This window comes from Salmo trutta, chromosome 24 (genome assembly GCF_901001165.1).
Source record: "Salmo trutta chromosome 24, fSalTru1.1, whole genome shotgun sequence".
Taxonomy (NCBI): Eukaryota; Metazoa; Chordata; class Actinopteri; order Salmoniformes; family Salmonidae; genus Salmo; species Salmo trutta.
In genome coordinates this window covers 21,315,286-21,342,253 of record NC_042980.1, presented here as the reverse complement: position 1 = coordinate 21,342,253, position 26,968 = coordinate 21,315,286, and the positions used below count along the sequence as shown (strand labels likewise).

At 43.4% G+C, this 26,968-nt stretch overlaps 2 protein-coding genes across 2 annotated transcripts; both read left to right on the top strand.

Annotated features, from left to right (window-relative positions):
- Positions 1 to 9,374: 9,374 nt before the first annotated feature.
- Positions 9,375 to 10,334, top strand: LOC115161515 (gamma-crystallin M3-like). The gene is made up of 3 exons (XM_029712492.1): positions 9,375 to 9,453; positions 9,600 to 9,842; positions 9,996 to 10,334. Exons 1-3 carry the CDS (start codon positions 9,424 to 9,426, stop codon positions 10,287 to 10,289), a joined length of 567 nt encoding a protein of 188 aa, XP_029568352.1. The 5' UTR covers positions 9,375 to 9,423; the 3' UTR covers positions 10,290 to 10,334.
- Positions 10,335 to 20,673: 10,339 nt separating this feature from the next.
- Positions 20,674 to 21,599, top strand: LOC115161514 (gamma-crystallin M3-like). The gene is made up of 3 exons (XM_029712491.1): positions 20,674 to 20,697; positions 20,933 to 21,175; positions 21,257 to 21,599. The coding sequence occupies exons 1-3, from the start codon at positions 20,686 to 20,688 to the stop codon at positions 21,533 to 21,535; spliced, it is 534 nt and encodes a 177-aa protein (XP_029568351.1). The 5' UTR covers positions 20,674 to 20,685; the 3' UTR covers positions 21,536 to 21,599.
- The last annotated feature ends 5,369 nt before the right edge of the window (positions 21,600 to 26,968 follow it).

Here is a 26,968-nt window from a genome sequence, read left to right as displayed (position 1 = left end):
TGCCTTTTATGCTTGCTTCGAGGCAAACAACACTGAGCCAGGCATGAGAGTCCCTGCTGTCCCTGACAACTGTGTGATCTCTCTCTCTGTGGCCGATGTGAGTAAGCCTTTAGAACAGGTTAACACTCGCAAGGCCGCAGGGCCAGACTGAATACCAGGGCGTGTTCTCAGATCATACGCAGACCAGCTGGCAAGTTTCTTCACAGACATTTTCATCATCTCTTTGTCCCAGTCTGTAATCCCAACATCTTTCATCTGCAACCATGAAATGCTTTGAAAGTCTGGTCATGGCACACATCACACTATCATCCCAGACACCTTTCCCCTCTTGTATTCTGTGTTCACACACAAATATTTGAACACGCACAGCTCCATAATATTATTGTTGATTTTTTTTATGAAAAATTAAAAAAACTATGAACCTGTTTCTGATTTTCTAATTGTCCTTGTATTAGTTATTGCTAAGTAAATAACACAATTTCCACATTCTCCTCTGTGTATTTTGAATTACATCTGAGAAATCAGGTGTCAAAACCAGCCTTATAATGTTATCTAGCTAGTTTTAGAGTAAAGACATTGGCCGTGTTAGAGAGGATCAAAACCTTAATGTATCATTGCTAAATTGTGACTGACTGACTGATCTACAAATAATAATGAGTAGTCATTTATGATGCAGGGTTCTTTGTAGATCAGTCAGTTAGCAGTCGCCTGCACTGTTGGCTGCTATGTCAAACGAGCCAACTGGTTAGCTAAAACAGCCAGTGGCAGGTGTTGCTAACAACTGCTCATTTAGTGTTTATGTAACTACCATCACATTAGAGTTTTATTAAGGGTTTTGGAAGTTATAAAAACAGTGGTCTTTGACATCCAGCTTGCCAGCATACAGTGTGGCACATTCTCATTCCCAAGTTGCCAAATGACACATAACTTGATGGCACGACTCTGCAACAAATATGGATTTGTCTAATTCATGTAGCTAGCTAGTTATGGGTGTTGTAGTCCTCATTCTAATCAGGAAACTTATAATGTACATTGTATCTCCTCAATAAGTGAAATATAACTCTTAACCTGTAAAAGCATGGAGAATTAGGGCTACCATAGACTCAGGGAATGTAAATAAATTGCCTTTGTGATGTACTTAGCAAATCATACTTTTACCCAATATGCTGTTTTCTAACCCAGTTAGCCACAATCTGGATAGACTAACTGAGTAGTAACTGATCATGAACATTTTGAAACACTGTTGTCAAAAAGGTTGTGGATTATCTGGTCATTTGATTCTCATCAAATAAATGTTTAACTTTTCTGAACCATTATAGAACAGGGAGATTATCATAGAATAGCTGGTGTTGTCATGGTGGACATGGGATTCATATATGATCCAGAAACAAATAATATTGACATCAAATTAAAGTTGGATAATTTATGGAGTGAGAAGATTCCATTTTATGGTTAACACAAAAGTTGAATTTAACTGACTTCACTAAATGAACGAGATCATGAGGGAATATGAATCATATGTTGAAATAGAATTCAAAGTGGTTAACTGATTTGTTGACTCCACCACACGCATATGGATATACAGTGCATTTGGAAAGTATTCAGACCCCTTGACTTTTTCCACATTTTGTTACGTTACAGCATTATTCTAAAATTGTTTTGAAAAATAAATTCCTCCTCAATCTATACACAATACCCCATACTGGCAAAGCGAAAACAGGTTTTAAGAAATTTGTGCAAAAACAGAAATAACTTATTTACAGAAGTATACAGACTCCTTTCTATGAGACTCAAAACTGAGCTCAGGATAATGGCGCTGGAGGATATGGCTGCCGTTTTACGGTTCTGTAACCAATTGTGACCCGATTGAGGAAACTAGGCGTATGCCACAAGTCACAACTTCACAGGAGAGCTGCTTGAAAGTAAAAAATATTGCGTTTTTTCATGTGCCGTAATATCAAAATTGTATGCCATCTGTAAATATGAATCAAATTCTTAAATTACAAGCCTAGTTGGTTTAGCCACAGAAAAAGAGAGCAACCTTCCCACTAGCCATAATTGGCTGAGATAATGAGTGGGCTGGAAATGCCAAGAGATGAGTTTGGATTGGTCTACCATATCGTCTATCTATTGGAGCTGGTCAGTATGTTTAGGTAATTGTGTCGAACAAGGCTTTAAAAAATGTTTTATTGCGTAGTAAAACTGCATAAACCTAATGTTAAGTTAAAGTGTACTGTTAGCTAGCTAACATTATGTGTAAGCTCTCCACTTTCTGTAGGACCGAATTTTGAAATCAGTGGAATTCGAGTATTATAGCTAAGGAGCTGGAGAAAACACCAGTCTGAATTACATCATCAAACTAAGGCACCCATGCATGGTATCAGACAGGAGACGTGTCCAACCATGATGTACACTGGTAAGATTTTCAGATATTATACGTTTCTAATTTTGACAGAATGTGGTTTCAGTTCAAGTGTGCTGTTAACTAGCTAACGTTAGCTGGCTGGGTCACTAGCTAACGTTATGTGTATGATCTTATTCTTCGTATCTCAGACACATTTGCTTGAATAATTATAGCCATAGAACCTGGTTGGTTAGCTACCTGCAGATTCATGCAGGGTAGTTATGTCATGAGTTGTGATTATGGTCCATTGTTTAGCTAGCTAGCTACATTTCTTAAAAAAAGACTCCACTCTTATTATGACAAAGTATTTTCATTTCAAGTTAAAGTGTACTGTTAGCTAGCTAGCTGGCAACAAAGGATAATTAAATTGTTGCAAGCAGCACAGTTACAGTCACCGAAGCTCTGGATAACATGAAAAAAGCCTAACTAGCTCTGCTAGAGTGAGTAAAATGGTCAGAGTGGGGTGTTCTCTCATTATGTGTCTGGAAGTAGCTAGCCAGTGTTAGCCAGTTAGCTTGGATGCTTGACTGTAGTCGTAAAGGTCAGAGCTTTCGGAACAACCCTACTTATTGTCCAGAGCATCCAGTGTGCGCTCTGAACGTGAAACCACAGATACACGATTGGAGAGGGTATTGCTCTGTGAGCTGTTCTCTCTCTCTCTCTCTCTTAGATGTCTGTAAGTAGCTGGCAAGTTAGTACAGAACGGTTGGATCAACCCTTTGAGATTTGTGGGGCTAAGGCTTAAGAGGGTGTGAACAATGCTGAATGGGTTAGGGTTAGGGTTAGGGTTAGGGTTAGGGATAGGGATAGGGAAGGGCTCTCCAAGGGCTCTCCAATAGTAGTACCAAAACATTAACGAGTCGGACGGCAACGATTTATTTCAGACTATCGACAAGGCCCTCATCCCCGTCATTCGCAGGAAAAAGGGACAGAGATATCAGGGACGAAGGTCTGGGTGCGATGTAAGGATCCGATGGCAAGTGGTTAATTTCCCTTTCCCTTTCCCTTTACCTATTAGCCAATGTACAATCAATGGATAATAAAATAGATGAACTACGATCAAGTATATCCTACTAACGGGACATTAAAAACTGTAATATCTTATGTCACACCGAGTCGTGGCTGAACGTGGCTGAACGACGACATGAATAACATACAGCTGGCGCGTTTTACGCTTTTTCTGTAGGTCTCCGGTAAGGTCTCCGGTAAGACAAGGGGTGGCGGTCTATGTATATTTGTAAACAACAGCTGGTGCACGAAATCTAAAGAAGTCTCAAGGTTTTGCTCACCTGAGGTAGAGTATCTCATGATAAGCTGTAGACCACACTATTTACCAAGAGAGTTTTCATCTATATTATTCGTAGCTGTTTATTTACCACCACAAACCAATACTGGCACTAAGACCGCACTCAATGAACTGTATACGACCATAAGCAAACAGTTAAACGCTCATCCAGAGGTGGCGCTCCTAGTGGCCGGGGACTTCAATGCAGGGAAACTTAAATCCGTTTTACCTAATTTCTATCATCATGTTAAATGTGCAACCAGAGGGGAAAAAAACTCAAGACCACATTTACTCCACACACAGAGACACGTACAAAGCTCTCCCTCGCCTCCATTTGGGAAATCTGACCATAATTCTATCCTCCTGATTCCTGCTTAAAAGCAAAAACTAAAGCAGAAAGCACCAGTGACTCGTTCAATAAAAAAGTGGTCAAATGAAGCAGATGCTAAGCTACAGGGCTGTTATGCTAGCCCAGACAAGAATATGTTCCGGGATTCTTCCGATGGCATTGAGGAGTACACCACCTCAGTCACTGGCTTCATCAATAAGTGCATTGATGACGTCATCCCAACAGTGACCGTATGTACATACCCCAACCAGAAGCAATGGATTACAGGCAACATTCGCACTGAGCTAAAGGGTAGAGCTGCCACTTTCATGGAGCCTGACAAATCCCGCCATGTCCTCTGACAAACCATCTAATAGGCAAGCATCAAAATAGGACTAAGATTGAATCGTACTACACCGGCTCCGACGCTCGTTGGATGTGGCAGGGCTTGCAAACCATTACAGACTACAAAGGGAAGCACAGCTGCGAGGTGCCCAGTGACACGAGCCTATCAGACGAGTTAAATTACTCTATTCTCGCTTCGAGGCAAGTAACACTGAAACACGCATGAGAGGATCAGTTGTTCCGGACGACTGTGTGATCACGCTCTCCATAGCCAATGTGAGTAAGACTGTTAAACAGGTCAACATTCACAAGGCCGCAGGGCCAGACAGATTACCAGGATGTGTACTCCGAGCATGCGCTGACCAACTGGCAAGTGTATTCACTGACATTTTCAACCTCTCCCTGTCTGAGTCTGTAATACCAACATGTTTCAAGCAGACCACCATAGTTCCTGCGCCCAAGAACACTAAGGTAACCTGCCTAAATGACTACCGACCCGTAGCACTCACGTCTGTAGCCATGAAGTCTTTTGAAAGGCTGGTCATGGCTCACATCAACACCATTATCCCAGAAACCCTACACCCACTCCAATTTGCATACCGCCCCAACAGATCCACAGATCTGCCCTTTCCCACCTGGACAAAAGGAACACCTACGTGAGAATGCTGTTCATTGACTACAGCTCAGCGTTCAACACCATAGTGCCCACAAAGCTCATCACTAAGCTAAGGACCTTGGGACTAAACACCTTCCACTGCAACTGGATCCTGTACTTCCTGACGGACCGCCCCCAGGTGGTAAGGGTAGGTAAACAACACATCTGCCACGCTGATCCTCAACACGGGGGCCCTTAGGGGTGCGTGCTCAGTCCCCTCCTCTACTCCCTGTTCACTCATGACCGCATGGCCAGGCACGACTCCAACACCATCATCAAGTTTGCCGATGACACAACAGTGGTAGGCCTGATCACCGACAACGATGAGACAGCCTATAGGTAGGCGGTCAGAGACCTGGCCGTGTGGTGCCAGGACAACAACATCTCCCTCAATGTGATCAAGACAAACAAGATGATTGTGGACTACAGGAAAAGGAGGACCGAGCACGTCCCCATTCTCATCGACGGGGCTGTAGTGGAGCAGGTTGTGAGCTTCAAGTTCCTTGGTGTCCACATCACCAACAAACTATCATGGTCCAAAAACACTAAGACAGTCGTGAAGTGGGCACGACAAAGCCTATTCCCCCTCAGGAGACTGAAAAGATTTTGCATGGCTCCTCAGATCCTCAAAAGGTTCTACAGCTGCACCATCTAGAGCAGGTATTCCCAAACTGGGGTACAATGTTGTTGGGGGTACGCCAAATAAAAATGTAATTCACATTTATACAATTAAAAAAAAAATATTAGTAAGGCCCATAGAGACACATACCAGCTCTACTGGTAGTACTGCTACTACCAGCAGTACTACACCTGCACCTGTTGACGACACAAGTTCTTCTGCTTGCACGAGCACATCCAATGCCAGAATCAGTTATTCTACATTTGTTGTTAGCCAGCTAGCATGGACACTGATATGAACAAATATGATGAGAACTACATTGATTTGGGGTTCAATTATATTTGGAGTAGTGCCTTTCCTCAGCCACAGTGGGTGTGTATGTGCAATATACACACAGTATGTGCAAAAGTGCAAAAGTACTATCTCACAACTCGATGAAACCTTCACTCTTGCACAGACATTTAGAAACAAAACATGCCAATTTGAAAAATAAGCCACAGGAGTCTTTTTGAGCGAGAATTAAGACAACTTTCGTGTAGTAAGACATGTGTAAAAGCAACAGATACCATTAATAAGAAGGGTCTAGAAGCGTCTTATATGGTGAGCTACCGAGTGACTTGGAAAAACAAGCCCCATACTATTGTGGAGGACTTAATTCTTCCTGTTGCTGAGGATATGGCTGGGACAATGCTGGGGGAAAGGCCCAAAAAACTATATAGACAATGTCTTCATCCAACAACACTGTTTCACAATGTATCAGTGACATGGCAGGAGATGTTTGAAACAATTACTGCTTCACAAGCCATTGAATTATATGAGTTACACTGCAGCATCCACCGAGAGGCTCTTGCTGCCAAGGGAATGCCTGACAGCTTGTATTACGTTTTCAACACTACAGTGAAAATGGTTAACTTTGTTAAAACAAGGCCCCTGAACTCACGTGTATTTTCTGCACTATGCAATGATATGGGCAGCGACCATGTAATGCTTTAAAATATACAGAAGTGCGCTGGTTATCAAGGGGCAAAATATTGACACGTTTTTTTTAAATTGAGAGACGAGCTTAAAGTTTTTTTTACTGCCCATCATGTTCACTTGTCTGACCGCTTGCAAGATGACGAGTTTCTCACACGACTGGCCTATCTGGGATCTGATTCTAGGATTACTGGGACTCTCCACAAATATATTCAATGTGCGGGACAAAGTTGAGGCTATGATTAAGAAGTTGGAGCTCTTCTCTGTCTGCATTAACAAGGACAACACACAGTTCTTTCCATCATTGTATACTTTTTTGTGTACAAAGTAACTCAAGCTTACGGACAATGTCAAATGTGATATAGCGAAGCACCTGAGTGAGTTGGGTGCGCAATTACGCAGGTACTTTCCCGAAAAAAGATGACACAAACAACTGGATTCATTATCCCTTTCATGCCCTGCCTCCAGTCCACTTACCAATATCTGAACAAGAGAGCCTCATCAAAATTGCAACAAGCGGTTCTGTGAAAATGTAATTTAATCAGAAGCCACTGCCAGATTTCTGAATTGGGCTGTATCCTGGCTTGGCAAATCACGCTGCTAAGACACTGATGCCCTTTGCAACCACGGACCTATGTGAGAGTGTATTCTCAGACCTCACTAGCATGAAAACTAAATACAGGCACAGACTGTGTGTGGAAAATGATTTAAGACTGAGACTCTCTCCAATACAACCCAACATTGCAGAGTTATGTGCATCCTTTCAAGCACACCCTTTTCGTTAACCTGTGGTGAGTTATTTACAAATTTTCGATGAACAAGTAAGGTTTTTTATGTAAGATGGTTAAATAAAGAGCAAAGTTATTGATTATTATTATTTGTGCCCTGGTCCTATAAGAGATCTTTGTCACTTCCCACAAGCCGTATTGTGAAAAAAAACGTACACTCATTCTTATGTTTAATAAATGTATCGTATAGTGTGTATGTGTGTGGCAGGCTTACAATGATGGCAAAAAAACAACATTTGAGAGTGCGCTGACCCTGATGCTAGAGGGGGTACGCAGCTGGAGGTTGAATGTTTGAAGGGATACAGGACTATAAAAAGTTTGGGAACCACTGATCTAGAGCATCCTGACTCGTTGCATCACTGCCTGGTATGGCAACTGCTCAACCTCCGACCGCAAGGCACTACAGAGGGTAGTGTGAACGACCCAGTACATCACTGGGGCCAGGCTTCCTGCAATCCAGGACCTCTATACCAGGCGGTGTCAGAGGAAGGCACTAAAAATTGTCAAAGACTCCAGCCACCCTAGTCATAGACTGTTCTCCCTGCTACCGCACAGCAAGTGGTACCGGAGCGCCAAGTCTAGGTCCAAAAGGCTTCTTAACAGCTTCTACCCCAAAGCCATAAGTCTCCTGAACAGCTAATCAAAGGGCTACCCAGACTATTTGCATTGACCCCCCCCCCCCCCCCCTTTTACACTGCTGCTACTCACAGTTTATTATCTATGCATAGTCACTTTAACTCTACCTACATGTACATGTTACCTCAATTACCTCAACTAACCGGTGACCCCACACATTGGCTCTGTACCGGTACCCCCTGTATATAGCCTCACTTTTGTTATTTTACTGCTGCTGTTTAATTATTTGTTAGTTTTATTTTCTATTTTTTACTTAACTCAAATTTTTCTTAAAACTGCATTGTTGGTTAAGAGCTTGTAAGTAAGCATTTCACTGTAAGGTCTACACCTGTTGTATTCGGCACAGGTGACAAATAACATTTGATTTGATTCGAGGTGCATCCTGTTTCCATTGATCGTCCTTGAGATGTTTCTACAACCTGATTGGAGTCCACCTGTGGTAAATTCAATTGATTGGGCATGATTTGGAAAGGCACATACCTGTCTATATAAGGAATGGTCCGTAGAGCTCCGAGACAGGATTGTGTCAAAGCACAGATCTGGAGAAGGGTACCGAAAAATGTCTGCAGCATTGAAGGTCCCGAAGAACACAGTGGCCTCCATCATTCTTAAATGGAATAAGTTTGGAACCACCAAGACTCTTCCTAGAGCTGGCTGCCCGGCCAAACTGAGCAATCAGGGGAGAAGGGCCTTGGTCAGGGAGGTGACCAAGAACCCGATGATCACTCTGACAGAGCTCCAGTTCCTCTGTGGAGATGGGAGAATCTTCCAGAAGAACAACCATCCCTGCAGCACTCCACTATTCAGGCCTTTGTGGTAGAGTGGCGAGAAGGAAGCCACACCTCAGTAAAAGGCGCAAGACAGCCCACTTGGTGTTTGCCAAAAAGGCACCTAAGGACTCTCAGACCATGAGAAACAAGATTCTCTGGTCTGATGAAATGTATATATAAATTTGCATACAAAAAACTGTTTTTGCTTTGTCATTATGGGGTATTGTGTGTAGACTGATGAGGGTAAAAACTATTCAACCCATTTTAGAATAAGGCTGTAACGTAACAAAATGTGGAAAAAGTCAAGGGGTCTAAAAACTTTCTGAATACACTGTATGTATGCAATGAGTGTCACTGCCACAGTCTATTGTTTCTATTAAAGGTTTTGTGGGACCTGTTCCACAATGAAAAAAGGCTTTTTAAGTCTTCTAGGGACCCAGTCACGTGGAAACATGACTATGGTACTTCAGCACTATATAGGCCTCTATACAGTGTTGCTGGGTCAGGGGTTTACACAATGGGGCCCACAGATTCTTTGGGTTTGGTCAGGTATAAAAGTAAGGGTTAACACAGACAGGACATCAGTTTAGCAACAGCACAGCAACTCAGTGAACAACAATGACCACCACCGGCATGAACATGGGAAGAGTAAGCATTATTAGAAAATTATTTCCAATACATTCATCTCTATATTATCTTTAGATCTTTACATTCAAAACTCAAAGCTTCTTATATTTGTTGCATTTATTGAATTATATATTGAGAAATAATAAATAAATACCTTGTCTTTTCAGGCCATCTTCTATGAGGACAGGAACTTCCAGGGCCGCTCTTATGAGTGCAGCTCCGACTGTCCTGACATGTCCTCCTACCTGAGCAGGTGCCAATCCTGCAGGGTTCAGAGCGGCTGCTTCATGGTGTACGAGCGCCCCAACTACATGGGAAACCAGTACTTCATGAGGAGGGGAGAGTACTCAGACTACCAGAGTATGATGGGAATGAGCGATGGTATCAGGTCCTGCCGCATGATCCCCATGGTAAGCCATATGATTTTCAGGCTGCTGTAACAGTCCCACTAGAAGTAGCTGTGTGAAGTCCATAATCACACAAATCATATTGGCCATGTGAGCTTATCAACAGTCTGGTGTAGTCAGTAATTATTTAAAATATTTTTATTTCCCAAATAACAGCACCGTGGAAACTTCAGGATGAGGATCTATGAGAGGGAGAACTTCGGAGGTCAGATGCACGAGATGATGGACGACTGTGACTCCATCCAGGAACGTTACCGCATGTCTGACTGCCAGTCCTGCAACGTGATGGACGGCCACTGGCTGATGTATGAGCAGCCCCACTTCAGAGGCAGGATGATGTACATGAGGCCTGGAGAGTACAGGAACTTCAGGGATATGGGCATGGGAATGGGAGGCATGAGCGGTGGCATGAGGTTCATGAGCATGAGGCGTATCACTGATATGTGCTAGATATTTTGTGTTGACCAAATAAAAGTGATTGGTAATCCGTAGAAATTGAGTGTGCTGCATCATTTCAATATTTTGGTGTTTTGTAATTACATCTAGATATGGGAAAAAACTGATGTTAAAGGCACATTCATCATCATCATTCACACACATCTATTTCAAATAGTTGTTTTCCTGGCATTGTTACTAGAAAGATTTGAATAACATTTACAGTTAAAGTCGGAAGTTTACATACACCTCAACCAAATACATTTAAACTCAGTTTTTCACAATTCCTGATATTTAATCCTAGTAAAAATTCCGTCTTAGGTCAGTTACGATCACCACTTTATTTTAAGAATGTGATACGTCAGAATAATAGTAGAGAGACTGATTTATTTCAGCTTGTTTTTCTTTCATCACATTCCCAGTGGGCCAGAAGTTTACATACACTCAATTAGTATTTGGTAGCGTTGCCTTTAAGTTGTTTAACTTGGGTCAAACGTTTCGGGTAGCCTTCCACAAGCTTCCCACAATAAGTTGGGTGAATTTTGGCCCATTCCTCCTGACAGAGCTGGTGTAACTGAGTCAGGTTTGTAGGATCCTTGCTTGCACACACTTTTTCAGTTCTGCCCACAAATGTTCTATAGGATTGAGGTCAGGGCTTTGTGAAGGCCACTCCAATACCTTGATTTTGTTGTCCTTAAGCCATTTTGCCACAACTTTGGAAGTATGCTTGGGGTCATTGTCCATTTTGAAGACCCATTTGCGACCAAGCTTTAACTTCCTGACTGATTTCTTGAGATGTTGCCTCAATATATCCACATCATTCTCATTCTCATGATGCCATCTATTTTGTGAAGTCCACCAAACCCTTCTGCAGCAAAGCATCCCTACAACATGATGCTGCCACCCCATGCTTCATTGTTGGGATGGTGTTCATCGGCTTGCAAGCCTCCCCCTTTTTTCTCCAAACATAACCATGGTCATTATGGCCAAACAGTTCTATTTTTGTTTCATCAGACCAGAGGACATTTCTCCAAAAAGTACAATCTTTGTCCCCATGTGCAGTTGCAAACCGTAGTCTGGCTTTTTTATGGCGGTTTTGGAGCAGTGGCTTCTTCCCTGCTGGGCGGCCTTTCAGGTTATGTCGCTATAGGACTCGTTTAACTCTGGATGTAGATACTTTAGTACCTGTTTCCTCCAGCATCTTCACAAGGTCCTTTGCTGTTGTTCTGGGATTCATTTGCACTTTTCACACCAAAGTACGTTAATCTCTAGGAGACAGAACGCGTTTACTTCCTGAGCGGTGTGACGGCTGCGTGGTCCCATGGTTTTTATACTTGCGTACTATTGTTTGTACAGATGAATGTGGTACCTTCAGGCATTTGGAAATTGCTCCCAAAGATGAACCAGACTGGTGGAGGTCTACAATGTTTTTCTGAGGTCTTGGCTGATTTCTTTTGATTTTCACATTATGTCAAGCAAAGAGGCACTGAGTTTGAAGGTAGGCCTTGAAATACATCCACAGGTACACCTCCAATTGACTGAAATGATGTCAATTAGCCTATCAGAAGCTTCTAAATCCATGACATAATTTTCTGGAATCTTCCATGCTGTTTAAAGGCACAGTCAACTTAGTGTATGTAAACTTCTGACCCACAGGAATTGTGATACAGTGAATTATAAGTGAAATAATTTGTCTGTAAACAACTGTTGGAAAAATTACTTGTGTCATGCACAAAGTAGATGTCCTAACCGACTTGCCAAAACTATAGTTTGTTAACAAGAAATTTGTGGAGTGGTTGAAAAACGAGTTTTAATGACTCCAACCTAAGTGTATGTAAACTTACAGTTGAAGTCGGAACTTGTACCCTATACCATAAAGCCAACTAAATACTGTTATGGGTATTACTTATTGAGTGTCAGAAAGCATTTCAATTAGACGATAAAGAAGGATTTTGATGTTAACTGCTACACACGCCTCTTGGAGGGACCGCAACACCCTGCTACAGTCAACTCCCCATGGAGTGAAAGAGGTATGTGACTGCAGGTGCGGGTAAGGATGACAGAGGAAGAATATATTTCCATTAACAGGGAATTTATTTCTTCCTTCACACGGTAATTTGGGGAAAGGGGCTGGACAGAACCAAAGCAAAGAAAGTAAAAGTTAAAGAGCCCCCTCTCCTACCTACCCACAATTTACCTAACTTCCACCAACTGGTGCACTAACCAAAATACAGGGGATGGTCCGTCCAGGTCTTACCTAGTGTGCATAGACATAGTACATACTACGGATATATGTATGCCCGCAGGCCTCTTGCCTAAGCACTCCCAAGGTGCCTTCCCCTTCCCCCCTGGGAACAAATGAAACATAATAGTACAAACTTAAAGTGAACAATTTCACTAATCAAAAACACAGTCCTATGGCATACACAAACATCAGCAGGACCGGCTACAAAATACCTTACAAAAATTCATACAAACCAACAACAAAACATACAGAGAATCTCTCTCTCTCTCTCTCTCTCTCTCTCTCTCTCTCTCTCTCTCTCGACAACCAACACAGAACATACCAAGAAGCTCTCTCGTAACATTAACACTAATGCATTAGTCAACTTGTAGAGCGAATAAACTTAGCTAATCATACACATTGCGCTACTGCACAAACATCCAATCAACCTTTGTCTCCAACATGAGCCAGTCTCCAATAAACACTAAAACATATTGCTACAGTTTACTTAATCTTTTCTTTACATCATTATACAACTTCAATTACAAAGGTGCCATGGTAATTGTCAATAAACAGAGTAAGATAGTGTAAATGGTAATTCCATGTACAGCTTTTTTCCAAATAACCAGCAGAGAAAAATAGTCAAATAAAGAGAAAATAAATTATATATATATTTTGTTGAAAAATAATAAAAAAATAAGAGACTTAAATTACCCTCCACAGCCATATTATTGGCATTGTGTGGCATTGTGTGTTGGTAAGAGTGTGGCGCTAGGTTCATTATTATTATTATTTGTATTATTACTTTTATTATGAAAATATGTAATTTTAGCAATATTGGTGTGATTTATATTGAGGCTCATGTTGCAAGTTAGGATAATAATTGTTTATGGAAAACATCCCCTTCTGTAACATTTTCAATAAAAAAAGTGTGTTTTCAATATAATCGTTGTTAGAGCTTCTATTTGTGTCTGCAATTTCCAAATGTTGTTACGTTACAGCATTATTCTAAAATTGAATAAATACATTTTTTCTTAAATGGAAGAAGTTTGGAACCACCAAGATTATTCCTAGACTGAGCAATCGGGGGAGAAAGGCCTTGGTCTGGGAGATGACCAAGAACCCGATCGTCAGAGCTCCAGAGTTCCTCTGTGGAGATGGGAGAACCTTCCAGAAGGACAACCATCTCTGCAGCACTCCACCAATCAGGCCTTTATGGTAGAGTGGCCAGACAGAAGCCACTCCTCAGTAGAAGGCACATGACAGACCGCTTGGAGTTTGCCAAAAGGCACATAAAGGACTCTAAGACCATGAGAAACAAGATTCTCTGGTCTGATTAAACCAAGATTGAACTCGTTGGCCTGAATGTCAGACGTCACGTCTGGAGGAAACCAGGCACCGCTCATCACCTGGCCAATACCATCCCTACAGTGATGCGTGGTGCTGACAGCATCAAGCTGTGGGGATGTTTTTCACAGCAGGGAATGGGAGACTACTCTGGATCGAGTGAAAGATGAACAGAGCAAAGTACAGAGAGATCCTTGATGAAAACCTGCTCCAGAGCGCTCAGGACCTCAGACTGGGGCAAATGTCCACCTTCCAACAGGACAACGACCCTAAGCACACAGCTAAGACAACGGACAAGTCTCTAAATGTAACAAAATGTGGAAAAGTCAAGGGGTTTGAATACTTGAATGCACTATATACAGTGCCAGTCAAAAGTTTGGGCACACCTACTCATTCAAAGGTTTTTCTTTATTTTTACTTTTTTCTACATTGTAGAATAATAGTGAAGACATCAAAACTATGAAATAACACATATGGAATCATGTAGTAACCAAAAAAGTGTTAAACAAATATACTTGATATTTGATATTCTTCAAAGTAGCCACCCTTTGCCTTACATTTACATTTACATTTAAGTCATTTAGCAGACGCTATTATCCAGAGCGACTTACAAATTGGTGCATTCACCTATAATATCCAGTAGAACAACCACTTTACAATAGTGCATCTAAATCTTTTAAAGGGGGGGGGGTTAGAAGGATTACTTTATCCTATCCCAGTTATTCCTTAAAGAGGTGGGGTTTCAGGTGTCTCCGGAAGGTGGTGATTGACTCCGCTGTCCTGGCATCGTGAGGGAGCTTGTTCCACCATTGGGGTGCCAGAGCGGCGAACAGTTTTGACTGGGCTGAGCGGGAACTGTGCTTCCTCAGAGGTAGGGAGGCGAGCAGGCCAGAGGTGGATGAACGCAGTGCCCTTGTTTGGGTGTAGGGCCTGATCAGAGCCTGAAGGTACGGAGGTGCCGTTCCCCTCACAGCTCCGTAGGCAAGCACCATGGTCTTGTAGCGGATGCGAGCTTCAACTGGAAGCCAGTGGAGAGAGCGGAGGAGCGGGGTGACGTGAGAGAACTTGGGAAGGTTGAACACCAGATGGGCTGCGGCGTTCTGGATGAGTTGTAGGGGTTTGATGGCACAGGCAGGGAGCCCAGCCAACAGCGAGTTGCAGTAATCCAGACGGGAGATGACAAGTGCCTGGATTAGGACCTGCGCCGCTTCCTGTGTGAGGCAGGGTCGTACTCTGCGAATGTTGTAGAGCATGAACCTACAGGATCGGGTCACCGCCTTGATGTTAGTGGAGAACGACAGGGTGTTGTCCAGGATCACGCCAAGGTTCTTAGCACTCTGGGAGGAGGACACAAGGGAGTTGTCAACCGTGATGGCGAGATCATGGAACGGGCAGTCCTTCCCCGGGAGGAAGAGCAGCTCCGTCTTGCCGAGGTTCAGCTTGAGGTGGTGATCCGTCATCCACACTGATATGTCTGCCAGACATGCAGAGATGCGATTCGCCACCTGGTTGTCAGAAGGGGGAAAGGAGAAGATTAATTGTGTGTCGTCTGCATAGCAATGATAGGAGAGACCGTGTGAGGATATGACAGAGCCAAGTGACTTGGTGTATAGCGAGAATAGGAGAGGGCCTAGAACAGAGTCCTGGGGGACACCAGTGGTGAGAGCACGTGGTGCGGAGACAGATTCTCGCCACGCCACCTGGTAGGAGCGACCTGTCAGGTAGGACGCAATCCAAGCGTGGGCCGCGCCGGAGATGCCCAGCTCGGAGAGGGTGGAGAGGAGGATCTGATGGTTCACAGTATCAAAGGCAGCAGATAGGTCTAGAAGGATGAGAGCAGAGGAGAGAGAGTTAGCTTTAGCAGTGCGGAGAGCCTCCGTGACACAGAGAAGAGCAGTCTCAGTTGAATGCCCAGTCTTGAAACCTGACTGATTAGGATCAAGAAGGTCGTTCTGAGAGAGATAGCAGGAGAGCTGGCCAAGGACGGCACGTTCAAGAGTTTTGGAGAGAAAAGAAAGAAGGGATACTGGTCTGTAGTTGTTGACATCGGAGGGATCGAGTGTAGGTTTTTTCAGAAGGGGTGCAACTCTCGCTCTCTTGAAGACGGAAGGGACGTAGCCAGCGGTCAAGGATGAGTTGATGAGCGAGGTGAGGTAGGGGAGAAGGTCTCCGGAAATGGTCTGGAGAAGAGAGGAGGGGATAGGGTCAAGTGGGCAGGTTGTTGGGCGGCCGGCCGTCACAAGATGCGAGATTTCATCTGGAGAGAGAGGGGAGAAAGAGGTCAAAGCACAGGGTAGGGCAGTGTGAGCAGGACCAGCGGTGTCGCTTGACTTAGCAAACGAGGATCGGATGTCATCAACCTTCTTTTCAAAATGGTTGACGAAGTCATCCGCAGTGAGGGAGGAGGGGGGGAGGGGGAGGAGGATTCAGGAGGGAGGAGAAGGTAGCAAAAAGCTTCCTAGGGTTAGAGGCAGATGCTTGGAATTTAGAGTGGTAGAAAGTGGCTTTAGCAGCAGATACAGAAGAGGAAAATGTAGAGAGGAGGGAGTGAAAGGATGCGAGGTCCGCAGGGAGGCGAGTTTTCCTCCATTTCCGCTCGGCTGCCCGGAGCCCTGTTCTGTGAGCTCGCAGTGAGTCGTCGAGCCACGGAGCAGGAGGGGAGGACCGAGCCGGCCTGGAGGATAGGGGACAGAGAAAATCAAAGGATGCAGAGAGGGAGGAGAGGAGGGTTGAGGAGGCAAAATCAGGAGATAGGTTGGAGAAGGTTTGAGCAGAGGGAAGAGATGATAGGATGGAAGAGGAGAGAGTAGCAGGAGAGAGAGAGCGAAGGTTGGGACGGCGCAATACCATCCGAGTAGGGGCAGAGTGAGAAGTTTTTGATGAGAGCGAGAGGGAAAAGGATACAAGGTAGTGGTCGGAGACTTGGAGAGGAGTTGCAATGAGATTAGTGGAAGAACAGTATCTAGTAAAGATGAGGTCAAGCGTATTGCCTGCCTTGTGAGTAGGGGGGGAAGGTGAGAGGGTGAGGTCAAAAGAGGAGAGGAGTGGAAAGAAGGAGGCAGAGAGGAATGAGTCGAAGGTAGACGTGGGGAGGTTAAAGTCACCCAGAACTGTGAGAGGTGAGCCATCCTCAGGGAAGGAACTTATCAAGGCGTCAAGCTCATTGATGAACTCTCCAAGGGAACCTGGAGGGCGATAAATGATGAGGATGTTAAGCTTGAAAGGGCTGGTAACTGTGACAGCATGGAATTCAAATGAGGAGATAGACAGATGGGTCAGGGGAGAAAGAGAGAATGTCCACTTGGGAGAGATGAGGATTCCAGTGCCACCACCCCGCTGGCTCGATGCTCTAGGGGTATGCGAGAACACGTGGGCAGACGAGGAGAGAGCAGTAGGAGTAGCAGTGTTATCTGTGGTGATCCATGTTTCCGTCAGCGCCAGGAAGTCTAGGGACTGGAGGGTAGCATAGGCTGAGATGAACTCAGCCTTGTTGGCCGCAGACCGGCAGTTCCAGAGGCTGCCGGAGACCTGGAACTCCACGTGGGTCGTGCGCGCTGGGACCACCAGGTTAGAGTGGCAGCGGCCACGCGGTGTGAAGCGTTTGTATGGCCTGTGCAGAGGGGAGAGAACAGGGATAGACAGACACATAGTTGACAAGCTACAGAAGAGGCTACGCTAATGCAAAGGAGATTGGAATGACAAGTGGACTACACGTCTCGAATGTTCAGAAAGTTAAGCTTACGTTGCAAAAAATCTTATTGACTAAAATGACAAAAATGATACAGTACTGCTGGCTGGTGGAGTAGGCTAGCTAGCAGTGGCTGCGTTGTTGACTTTGTTTGACCGTGTAGCTGGCTAGGTGTAGCTGGCTAGGTGACCTCGATAGTTTCAGTACTACACCTTGTCATGATACAAAAGCAACTTTGTAGCTAGCTAACATAACACTAATCAAGACGTTCCTTTAATGTATTTAGTTTCTACAGTGTTACTAGTTGGCTGGGTTTGGAAAAAATGGCGTCGCGGGGGACGGCAATAGCTGGCTAGCTAACCTCGGTAATTACTAAACTACACAATTATCAAGCTATGACAAAGACAACTATGTAGCTAGCTAGCCAACACTGCACTAGTCAAATCGTTCCGTTGTAAAGTATTGGTATCTACAGCGCTGCTAGTCGGTAACGGTTGGCTAGCTGTTTGCTAGCTAGCTAGCAGTGGGTTAATGATGACTAGGTGTGTTGACTACGTCTGGCGTCGCGGCTGGCTAGTTACTAATAATTACTCTAAACTACACAATTATCTTAGATGCAAAGACAGCAAAGACAACTATGTAGCTGGCTCACTAACACTACACTAATCAAGTCGTTCCGTTGTAAAGTATTAGTGTCTAGAGCGCTGCTAGTCGGTAACGGTTGGCTAGCTGTTGGCTAGCTAGCTAGCAGTGGGTTAATGAAGACTAGGTGTGTTGACTAAGTCTGGCGTCGCGGCTGGCTAGTTACTAATAATTACTCTAAACTACACAATTATCTTAGATGCAAAGACAACTATGTAGCTGGCTCACTAACACTACACTAGTCAAGTCATTCCGTTGTAATGTAATAGATTCTACAGTGCTGCTAGTCGGTGGAAGTTGGCTGGTTGGCTAGCTAGCAGTGTTGACTAGCTAGCTAGCAGTGATGACTACGTTAGGAGGACGAAGATAGCTAACTTCGATAATTACTCTAAGCTACACGATTATCTTTGATACAAAGACGGCTATGTAGCTAGCTAAGAAAAGAATTGCTCGGATCAAACAAATCAAACCGTTGTAATGTAGTGAAGTGTAATATTACCTGTGGAGTGAAGCGTAGTGCGACTGCTCGCTCCAAACCGGAAGTAGAACATGACAGCTTTGCACACTCTTGGCATTCACTCAACCAGCTTCGTGAGGAATGCTTTTCCAACAGTCTTGAAGGAGTTCCCACATATGCTGAGCACTTGTTGACTGCTTTTCCTTCACTATGCGGTCCAACTCATCCCAAACCATCTCAATTGGGTTGAGGTCGGGTGATTGTGGAGGCCAGGTCATCTGATGCAGCACTCCATCACTCTCCTTGGTCAAATAATCCTTACACAGCCTGGAGGTGTGTTTTAGTTCATTGTCCTGTTGAAAAACAAACGATAGTCCCACTAAGCGCAAACCAGATGGGATGTGGTAGCCATGCTGGATAAGTGTGCCTTGAATTCTAAATAGATCACTGACAGTGTCACCACCAAAGCAATCCCACACCATCACACCTCCTCCTCCATGCTTCACGGTGGGAACCTCACATGCGGAGATCATCTGTTTCACCTACTCTGCGTATCACAAAGACATGGCGGTAGGAACCAGAAATCTCAAATTTGGACTCATTGGACCAAAGGACAGATTTCCACTGGTATAATGTCCGTTACTCGAGTTTCTTGGCCCAAGCAAGTCTCTTCTTACTATTGGTGTCCTTTAGTAATGGTTTCTTTGCAACAATTCGACCATGAAGGCCTGATTCATGCAGTCTCCTCTGAACAGTTGATGTTGAGATGTGTCTGTTACTTGAACTCTGTGAAGCATTTATTTGGGCTGCAAATTATGTGGCTGGTAACTATATTGAACTTATCCTCTGCAGCAGAGGCAACTCTGGGTCTTCCCTTCCTGTGGTGGTCCTCATGAGATCCAGTTTCATGCCAGCTTGATGGTTTTTCCACAAAGTAACTTTTAACAAGGTACACCTGTTAATTGAAATGCATTCCAGGTGACTACCTCATGAAGCTGGTTGAGAGAATGCCAAGAGTGTGCAAAGCTGTCATCAAGGCAAAGGGTGGCTACCTAGAAGAATCACAAATATAAAATATATTTTGATATGTTTAACACTTTTTTGGTTACTACATGATTTCATGTGTTATTTCATAGTTTTGATGTTTTCACTATTATTCTACAATGTAGAAAATAGTAAAAATAAGTATGTGTGTCCAAACTTTTGACTGGTACTTTTGACTGGTACTGTATATACTGTATATACAGTGCATTGGGCAGGGACGCAGCCATGGGTGGGCCTGGGAGGGCATAGGCTCACCTACTTGGGAGCCATGTTCAACCAACCAATTCCCCACAAAAGGGCTTTATTACAGACAGAAATACTCCTCAGCCACCCCCCACCAAATTCTCTAAAACTACGTTGGAGGTGGCTTTTTGTAGAGAAATTAACATTACATCTCTGGCAACAGCTCTGTTGGACATTCCTGCAGTCAACATCGCAAATCCATGCTCCTCAAAACATGAGACATCTGTGGCATTGTGTTGGGTGACAACACTGCACATTTTAGAGTGGCCTTTTATTGTCCCCAGCACAAGGTGCACATTTGTAATGCTCTTGCTGTTTAATCAGTGTCTTGATATGCAACATCTGTCAGGTGGATGGATTGTCTTGGCAAAGGAGAAATGCTTAATAACAGGGATGTAAATAAATTTATGCGCAAAATCTGAGAGAAATACGTTTTTTGTGCGTATGGAACATTTCTGGGATATTTTATTTCAGCTCATGAAACATGGGAACAAAACTTTAAGTGTTGGGTTGATATTTTTGTTCAGTAATATTTCCAGAGACACTTTAATCTAAATGACAGAAATTAACATTTTGTCCCCCGTTTGACTGTACATAATAACCCTTTCCCATCTGTGGTAACAAAGAGTTGGAGCAACCATAGCATAACATGCAGCTGACTCATGTGTTAAATACAATGGAACCGGAGATTCTTTGGATGTCACATCAGGTATAAAACAGGCTGCAGACTAGCATAGCTATAGCATTGCTCAAAATAACCATAAACATGCACGGAAAGGTGGGTTCACCAGTTATTTTAAGTTTAGAGGTCAAATTATCTGATTAATGCTGTATATACATTAAGTTTATTAGCAATATGTACAGTATTTACAGTAATAACACTATACAAAGTGCAATAATGCAGTACAGTGTGCCATTGTATTGTAACCAACAAAAAAGGGAAAGTTCTAGAAAGTTCTGAACACATTCTGGTCACGTATTGTTCTGGCTAATTGCAAGAGTATTTGTTGCAGATCATCTTCTACGAGGACAAGAACTTCCAGGGGCGTTCCTATGAGACCAGTCAGGACTGCCCTGACATGTCCTCCCACCTGAGCAGGTGTCACTCCTGCAGGGTTGAGAGTGGCTGCTTCATGGTCTACGATCGCCCCGACTTCATGGGAAACCAGCACTTCATGAGGAGGGGCGAGTACCCTGACTACCAGCGCATGATGGGTTTCAATGACTGCATCCGATCCTGCCGTAATATCCCCATGGTATGAACCACTACGACACATCTCTCACAACAGTTTAAGTTTTTAATAAACTAATCCCATGTTCAAAATGTATGTTAAAAGCACAGAGGAAACTACAAGATGAGGATCTACGAGAAGGAGAACTTCGGAGGTCAGATGCACGAGATGATGGACGACTGTGACTCCATCCAGGAGCGTTACCGTATGTCTGACTGCCAGTCCTGCAATGTGATGGACGGCCACTGGCTGATGTATGAGCAGCCCCATTACAAAGGGAGGCAGATGTACATGAGGCCTGGAGAGTACAGGAACTTCAGGGAGATGCAGGGACACAATGGAATGAAGTTCAGTTCCATCAGAAGGATCACCGACTCCTGTTAAATTCACAGGACCACTTGTTCAATGAAACAGTTGATTTTTAAATAAAAATGTTTTTCTTATTTAATATCAAGTTTTTTGTCTTGTTCTGCAAAAGTCTAATGTTACCCAACACAACACATTTTCACCAGTCCAGTCCTGCTCTGTCATGATTCAAATATTTAAGTGTAATTTTCCATGAGTGGTTGAAACTCCATTGATCCTATACTCTTTACTTTTGAATAAAATCACCAAATTAGGCAGGGTACACCATAGTATCACTCTACTACTGGAGCCCAATTTCGTAGAACTAGAGTCCCATGATTAGATAAAAAACAAAGAGTAGGGGAAAGTGTTGGAAGTGGTAATATAACTATCAATGCTTAGCTTTTACTTTATTTAACCAGGTTGGCCAGTTGAGAATACGTTCTCATTTACAACTGAGACCTGGCCAAGATAAAGCAAAGCAGTGCAACACAAACAACACAGAGTTACACATGGAATTAACAAATTTACAGTCAATAACACAATAGAAAAGTCTATATACAGTGAAATCTAATGAATGTACATAAATGTTATTTTATGTATTTTTTTACTTTTTGTTGTATTTTTGGTTGTATTTCCTTCCTTATTCCTATTTAAAAAGGTGAAATGACCAAGTACAGTGTCTGACCCAAAACATGACCCTGTAGGGACAGAACATGACGCGGTGTCTGACCCAAAACATGACCCTGTAGGGACAGAACATGACGCGCTGTCTGACCCAAAACATGACCCTGTAGGGACAGAACATGACGCGGTGTCTGACCCAAAACATGACCCTGTAGGGACAGAACATGACGCGGTGTCTGACCCAAAACATGACCCTGTAGGGACAGAACATGACGCGGTGGCTAACCCAAAACATGACCCTGTAGGGACAGAACATGACGCGGTGTCTGACCCAAAACATGACCCTGTAGGGACAGAATATGACGCGGTGGCTAACCCAAAACATGACCCTGTAGGGACAGAACATGACGCGGTGTCTGACCCAAAACATGACCCTGTAGGGACAGAACATGACGTGGTGTCTGACCCAAAACATGACCCTGTAGGGACAGAACATTTTTTATTTTTTTATTTCACCTTTATTTAACCAGGTAGGCCAGTTGAGAAGAAGTTGTCATTTACAACTGCGACCTGGCCAAGATAAAGCAAAGCAGTGCGACACAAACAACAGCACAGAGTTACACATGGAATAAACAAACGTACAGTCAATAACACAATAAAAAAAAAATATTAAATGTCTATATACAGTGTGTGCAAATGGTGTAAAGAGGTAAGGCAATAAATAGGCCATAGTAGCGAAGTAATAACAATTTAGCAAATTAACACTGGAGTGATAGATGTGCAAATGATGATGTGCAAGTAGAAATACTGGTGTGCAAAAGAGCAAAAAGTAAATAAAAACAATATGGGGATGAGGTAGGTACTAGATTGGGTGGGCAATTTACAGATGGGCTGTGTACAGCTGCAGCGATCGGTAAGCTGCTCAGATAGCTGATGTTTAAAGTTAGTGAGAGAGATATGAGTCTCCAACTTCAGTGATTTTTGCAATTCGTTCCAGTCATTGGCAGCAGAGAACTGGAAGGAAGGCGACCAAATGTGGTGTTGGCTTTGGGGATGAACTGTGAGATATACCTGCTGGAGCGCGTGCTATGGGTGGGTGTTGTTATCGTGTCCAGTGAGCTGAGATAAGGAGGAGCTTTACCTAGCAAAGACTGATAGATGACCTGGAGCCAGTGGGTCTGGCAACGAATATGTAGCGAGGGCCAGGGCGAAATAGGAAGCCGATTCTAGATTTAATTTTGGATTGGAGATGTTTAATATGAGTCTGGAAGGAGAGTTTACAGTCTAGCCAGACACCTAGGTATTTGTAGTTGTCCACATATTCTAAGTCAGAACCGTCCAGAGTAGTGATGCTAGTCGGGCGGACGGGTACAGGCAGTGATCGGTTGAAAAGCATGCATTTAGTTTTACTAGCATTTAAGAGCAGTTGGAGGCCACAGAAGGAGTGTTCTATGGCATTGAAGCTCGTTTGGAGGTTTGTTAACACAGAGTCCAAAGAAGGGCCAGATGAATACAGAATGGTGTCGTCTGCGTAGAGGTGGATCAGGGAATCACCCGCAGCAAGAGCGACATCGTTGATATACAGTTAAAGTCAGAAGTTTACATACACCTTAGCCAAATACTTAGCCAAACTCAGTTTTTCACAATTCCTGACATTTAATCCTAGTGAAAAGCCCCTGTCTTAGGCCAGTTAGGATCACCACTTTATTTTAAGAATGTAAAATGTCAGAATAATCGTAGAAAGAATGATTTATTTCAGCTAGTTTTTCTTTCATCACATTCCCAGTGGGTCAGAAGTTTACATACACTCAATTAGTATTTGGTAGCGTTGCCTTTAAATTGTTTAACTTGGGTCAAACGTTTCGGGTAGCCTTCCACAAGCTTCCCACAATAAGTTGGGTGAATTTTGGCCCATTCCTCCTGACAGAGCTGGTGTAACTGAGTTAGGTTTGTAGGCCTCCTTGCTCGTACACGCTTTTTCAGTTCTGCCCACAAGTTTTCTATAGGATTGAGGTCAGGGCTTTGTGATGGCCACTCCAATACCTTCACGTTGTTGTCCTTAAGCCATTTTGCCACAACTTTGGAAGTATGCTTGGAGTCATTGTCCATTTTGAAGACCCATTTGCGACCAAGCTTTAACTTCCTGACTGATGTCTTGAGATGTTGCTTCAAAATATCCACATCATTTTCCATCCTCATGATGCCATCTATTTTGTGAAGTGGACCAGTCCCTCCTGCAGCAAAGCACCCCCACAACATGATGCTGCCACCCCCGTGCTTCACAGCTGGGATGGTGTTCTTCGACTTGCAAGCCTCCCCCTTTTTCCTCTAAACATAACCATGGTCATTATGGCCAAACAGTTCTATTTTTGTTTCATCAGACCAGAAAACATTTCTCCAAAAAGTACGATCTTTGTCCCCATGTGCAGTTGCAAACCATAGTCTGGCTTTTTTATGGTGGTTTTGGAGCAGTTGCTTCTTCCTTGCTGAGCGGCCTTTCAGGTTATGTCGATAAAGGACTCGTTTTACTCTGGATATAGATACTTGTATACCTGTTTCCTCCAGCATCTTCACAATGTCCTTTGCTGTTGTTCTGGGATTGATTTGCACTTTTCGCACTAAAGTACGTTCATCTCTAGGAGACAGAACGCGTCTCCTTCCTGAGCGGTGTGACGTCTGAGAGGTCTCATTGTTTTTATACTTGCGTACTATTGTTTGTACAGATGAACGTGGTACCTTCAGGCGTTTGGGAATTGCTCCTAGAGATGAACCAGACTTGTGGAGGTCTACAATGTTTTTTCTGAGGTCTTGGCTGATTTCTTTTGATTTTCCCAGGATTTCAAGCAAAGAGCCAAAGACTTAGTAGGCCTTGAAATACATCCACAGGTACACCTCCAATTGACTGATATGATGTCAGTTCGCCTATCAGAAGCTTCTAAAGCCATGAAATCATTTTCTGGAATTTTCCAAGCTGTTTAAAGGCACAGTCAACTTAATGTATGTAAACTTCTGACCCACTGGAATTGTGATACAGGGTTAGGGTTATGGTTAGGGTTAGAGTTAAGTGAAATAGTCTATAAACAATTGTTGGAAAAATTACTTGTGTCATGCACAAAGTAGATGTCCAAACCGACTTGCCAAAACTATAGTTTGTTAACAATACATTTGTGGAGTGGTTGAAAAATGAGTTTTAATGACTTCAACCTAACTGTATGTAAATTTCCGACTTCAACTGTATACAGAGAAAAGAGTCAGCCCGAGAATTGAACCCTGTGGTACCACCATAGAGACTGCCAGAGGTCCGGACAACAGGCCTTTCGATTTGACACACTGAACTCTATCTGAGAAGTAGTTGGTGAACCAGGCGAGGCAGTCATTTGAGAAACCAAGGCTGTTGAGTCTGCCGATAAGAATATGGTGACTGACAGAGTCAAAAGCCTTGGCCAGGTCAATGAAGATGGCTGCTCAGTACTATCTTTTATCGATGGTTGTTATGATATCATTTAGTACCTTGAGCGTGGCTGAGGTGCACCCGTGACAAGCTCGGGAAACCGGATTCAACAGCGGAGAAGGTACGGTGGGATTTGAAATGGTCAGTGATCTGTTTGTTAACTTGGCTTTTGAAGACTTTATAAAGGCAGGGCAGGATGGATATAGGTCTGTAACAGTTTGGCTCTAGAGTGTCACCCCCTTTGAAGAGGGGGATGACTGTGACAGATTTCCAATCTTTAGGGATCTCAGACGATACAAAAGAGAGGTTGAACAGACTGGTAATAGGGGTTGCAACAATGGCGGCGGATAATTTTAGAAAGAGAGGGTCCAGATTGTCTAGCCCAGCTGGTTTGTACGGGTCCAGGTTTTGCCGCTCTTTCAGAACATCTGCTATCTGGATTTGGGTGAAGGAGAAGCTGGGGAGGCTTGAGCAAGTAGCTGCGGGGGGTGCGGAGCTGTTGGCCAGGGTTGGGGTAGCCAGAAGGAAAGCATGGCCAGCCGTAGAGAAATGCTTATTGAAATTTTCGATTATCGTGGATTTATCGGTGGTGTCGTGTCTTTGGCTATGCCGGATTAAGTGATATGACATGCTAATTTATAAAATGATTTCTCTGTAATTAATATTACCTGATTAAGCTAATCATGTAAATGTAATTAACTAGAAAGTCGGGGCACCACGGAAGAACGTTTATAGAGCTGTTATCTTCCGAATAAACTCTTAAAATACTTAGTAATATTTTACATCGATAGCAGTCAATATTAACCCTTATCTTATTTTCAGTCTCATAATGAAAGTTGTAAATTCTTGGTTATCTTCACGAACTCTGGCTAACAAGTTGAATCAGCAATACAAAATTGGGTTTAATTATTTATTTACTAAATACCTAACTAATCACACAGAATTACAAATACACAGAATACCAATGATGTCATACAGAAAACGTCCCGGTGGACGGAACCTGGTTACACAAAGGAAAGGGGGTTGGGCTTGAATGAAAGAGCGGGAAGATTTAGCAACAGAGAAACAGCAGCTATGCTATCGTAAATACATTATCTTATGCATTCTAAATTACCGCCCATTTGGAAAAGGAAAATGCAATAAATATTTACTCTGAGCTGCGCTTCGGTAGATTGGTCGTAGATGCTGGCCGGGTTGGCCAACAGATCTTCTTGTACTCGGAACAATGTCTCTGGTGGTAAATTGGATACGTGGTGGTATCTTCGTCCGTCTGTTAGACTGGATCCGTCGTCCGTCCTTTCCTAGCCCCCGTCTACAGCGGCCGCTGCTAACTTAACGGCTAGGAAGTATCACTTCTGTAATGAATAAGCTCAAAGTTCATACCAGTTCATACC

Bases quoted from the DNA above. Each gene is read 5' to 3' on its own strand.
- LOC115161515 (XM_029712492.1), top strand. From the start codon at position 9,424: ATGACCACCACCGGCATGAACATGGGAAGA. The intron at 9,454-9,599 runs GTAAGCATTATT...TTGTCTTTTCAG, and splicing joins CCGGCATGAACATGGGAAGA to GCCATCTTCTATGAGGACAG. The intron at 9,843-9,995 runs GTAAGCCATATG...CCCAAATAACAG, and splicing joins CCTGCCGCATGATCCCCATG to CACCGTGGAAACTTCAGGAT.
- LOC115161514 (XM_029712491.1), top strand. The intron at 21,176-21,256 runs GTATGAACCACT...GTATGTTAAAAG, and splicing joins CCTGCCGTAATATCCCCATG to CACAGAGGAAACTACAAGAT.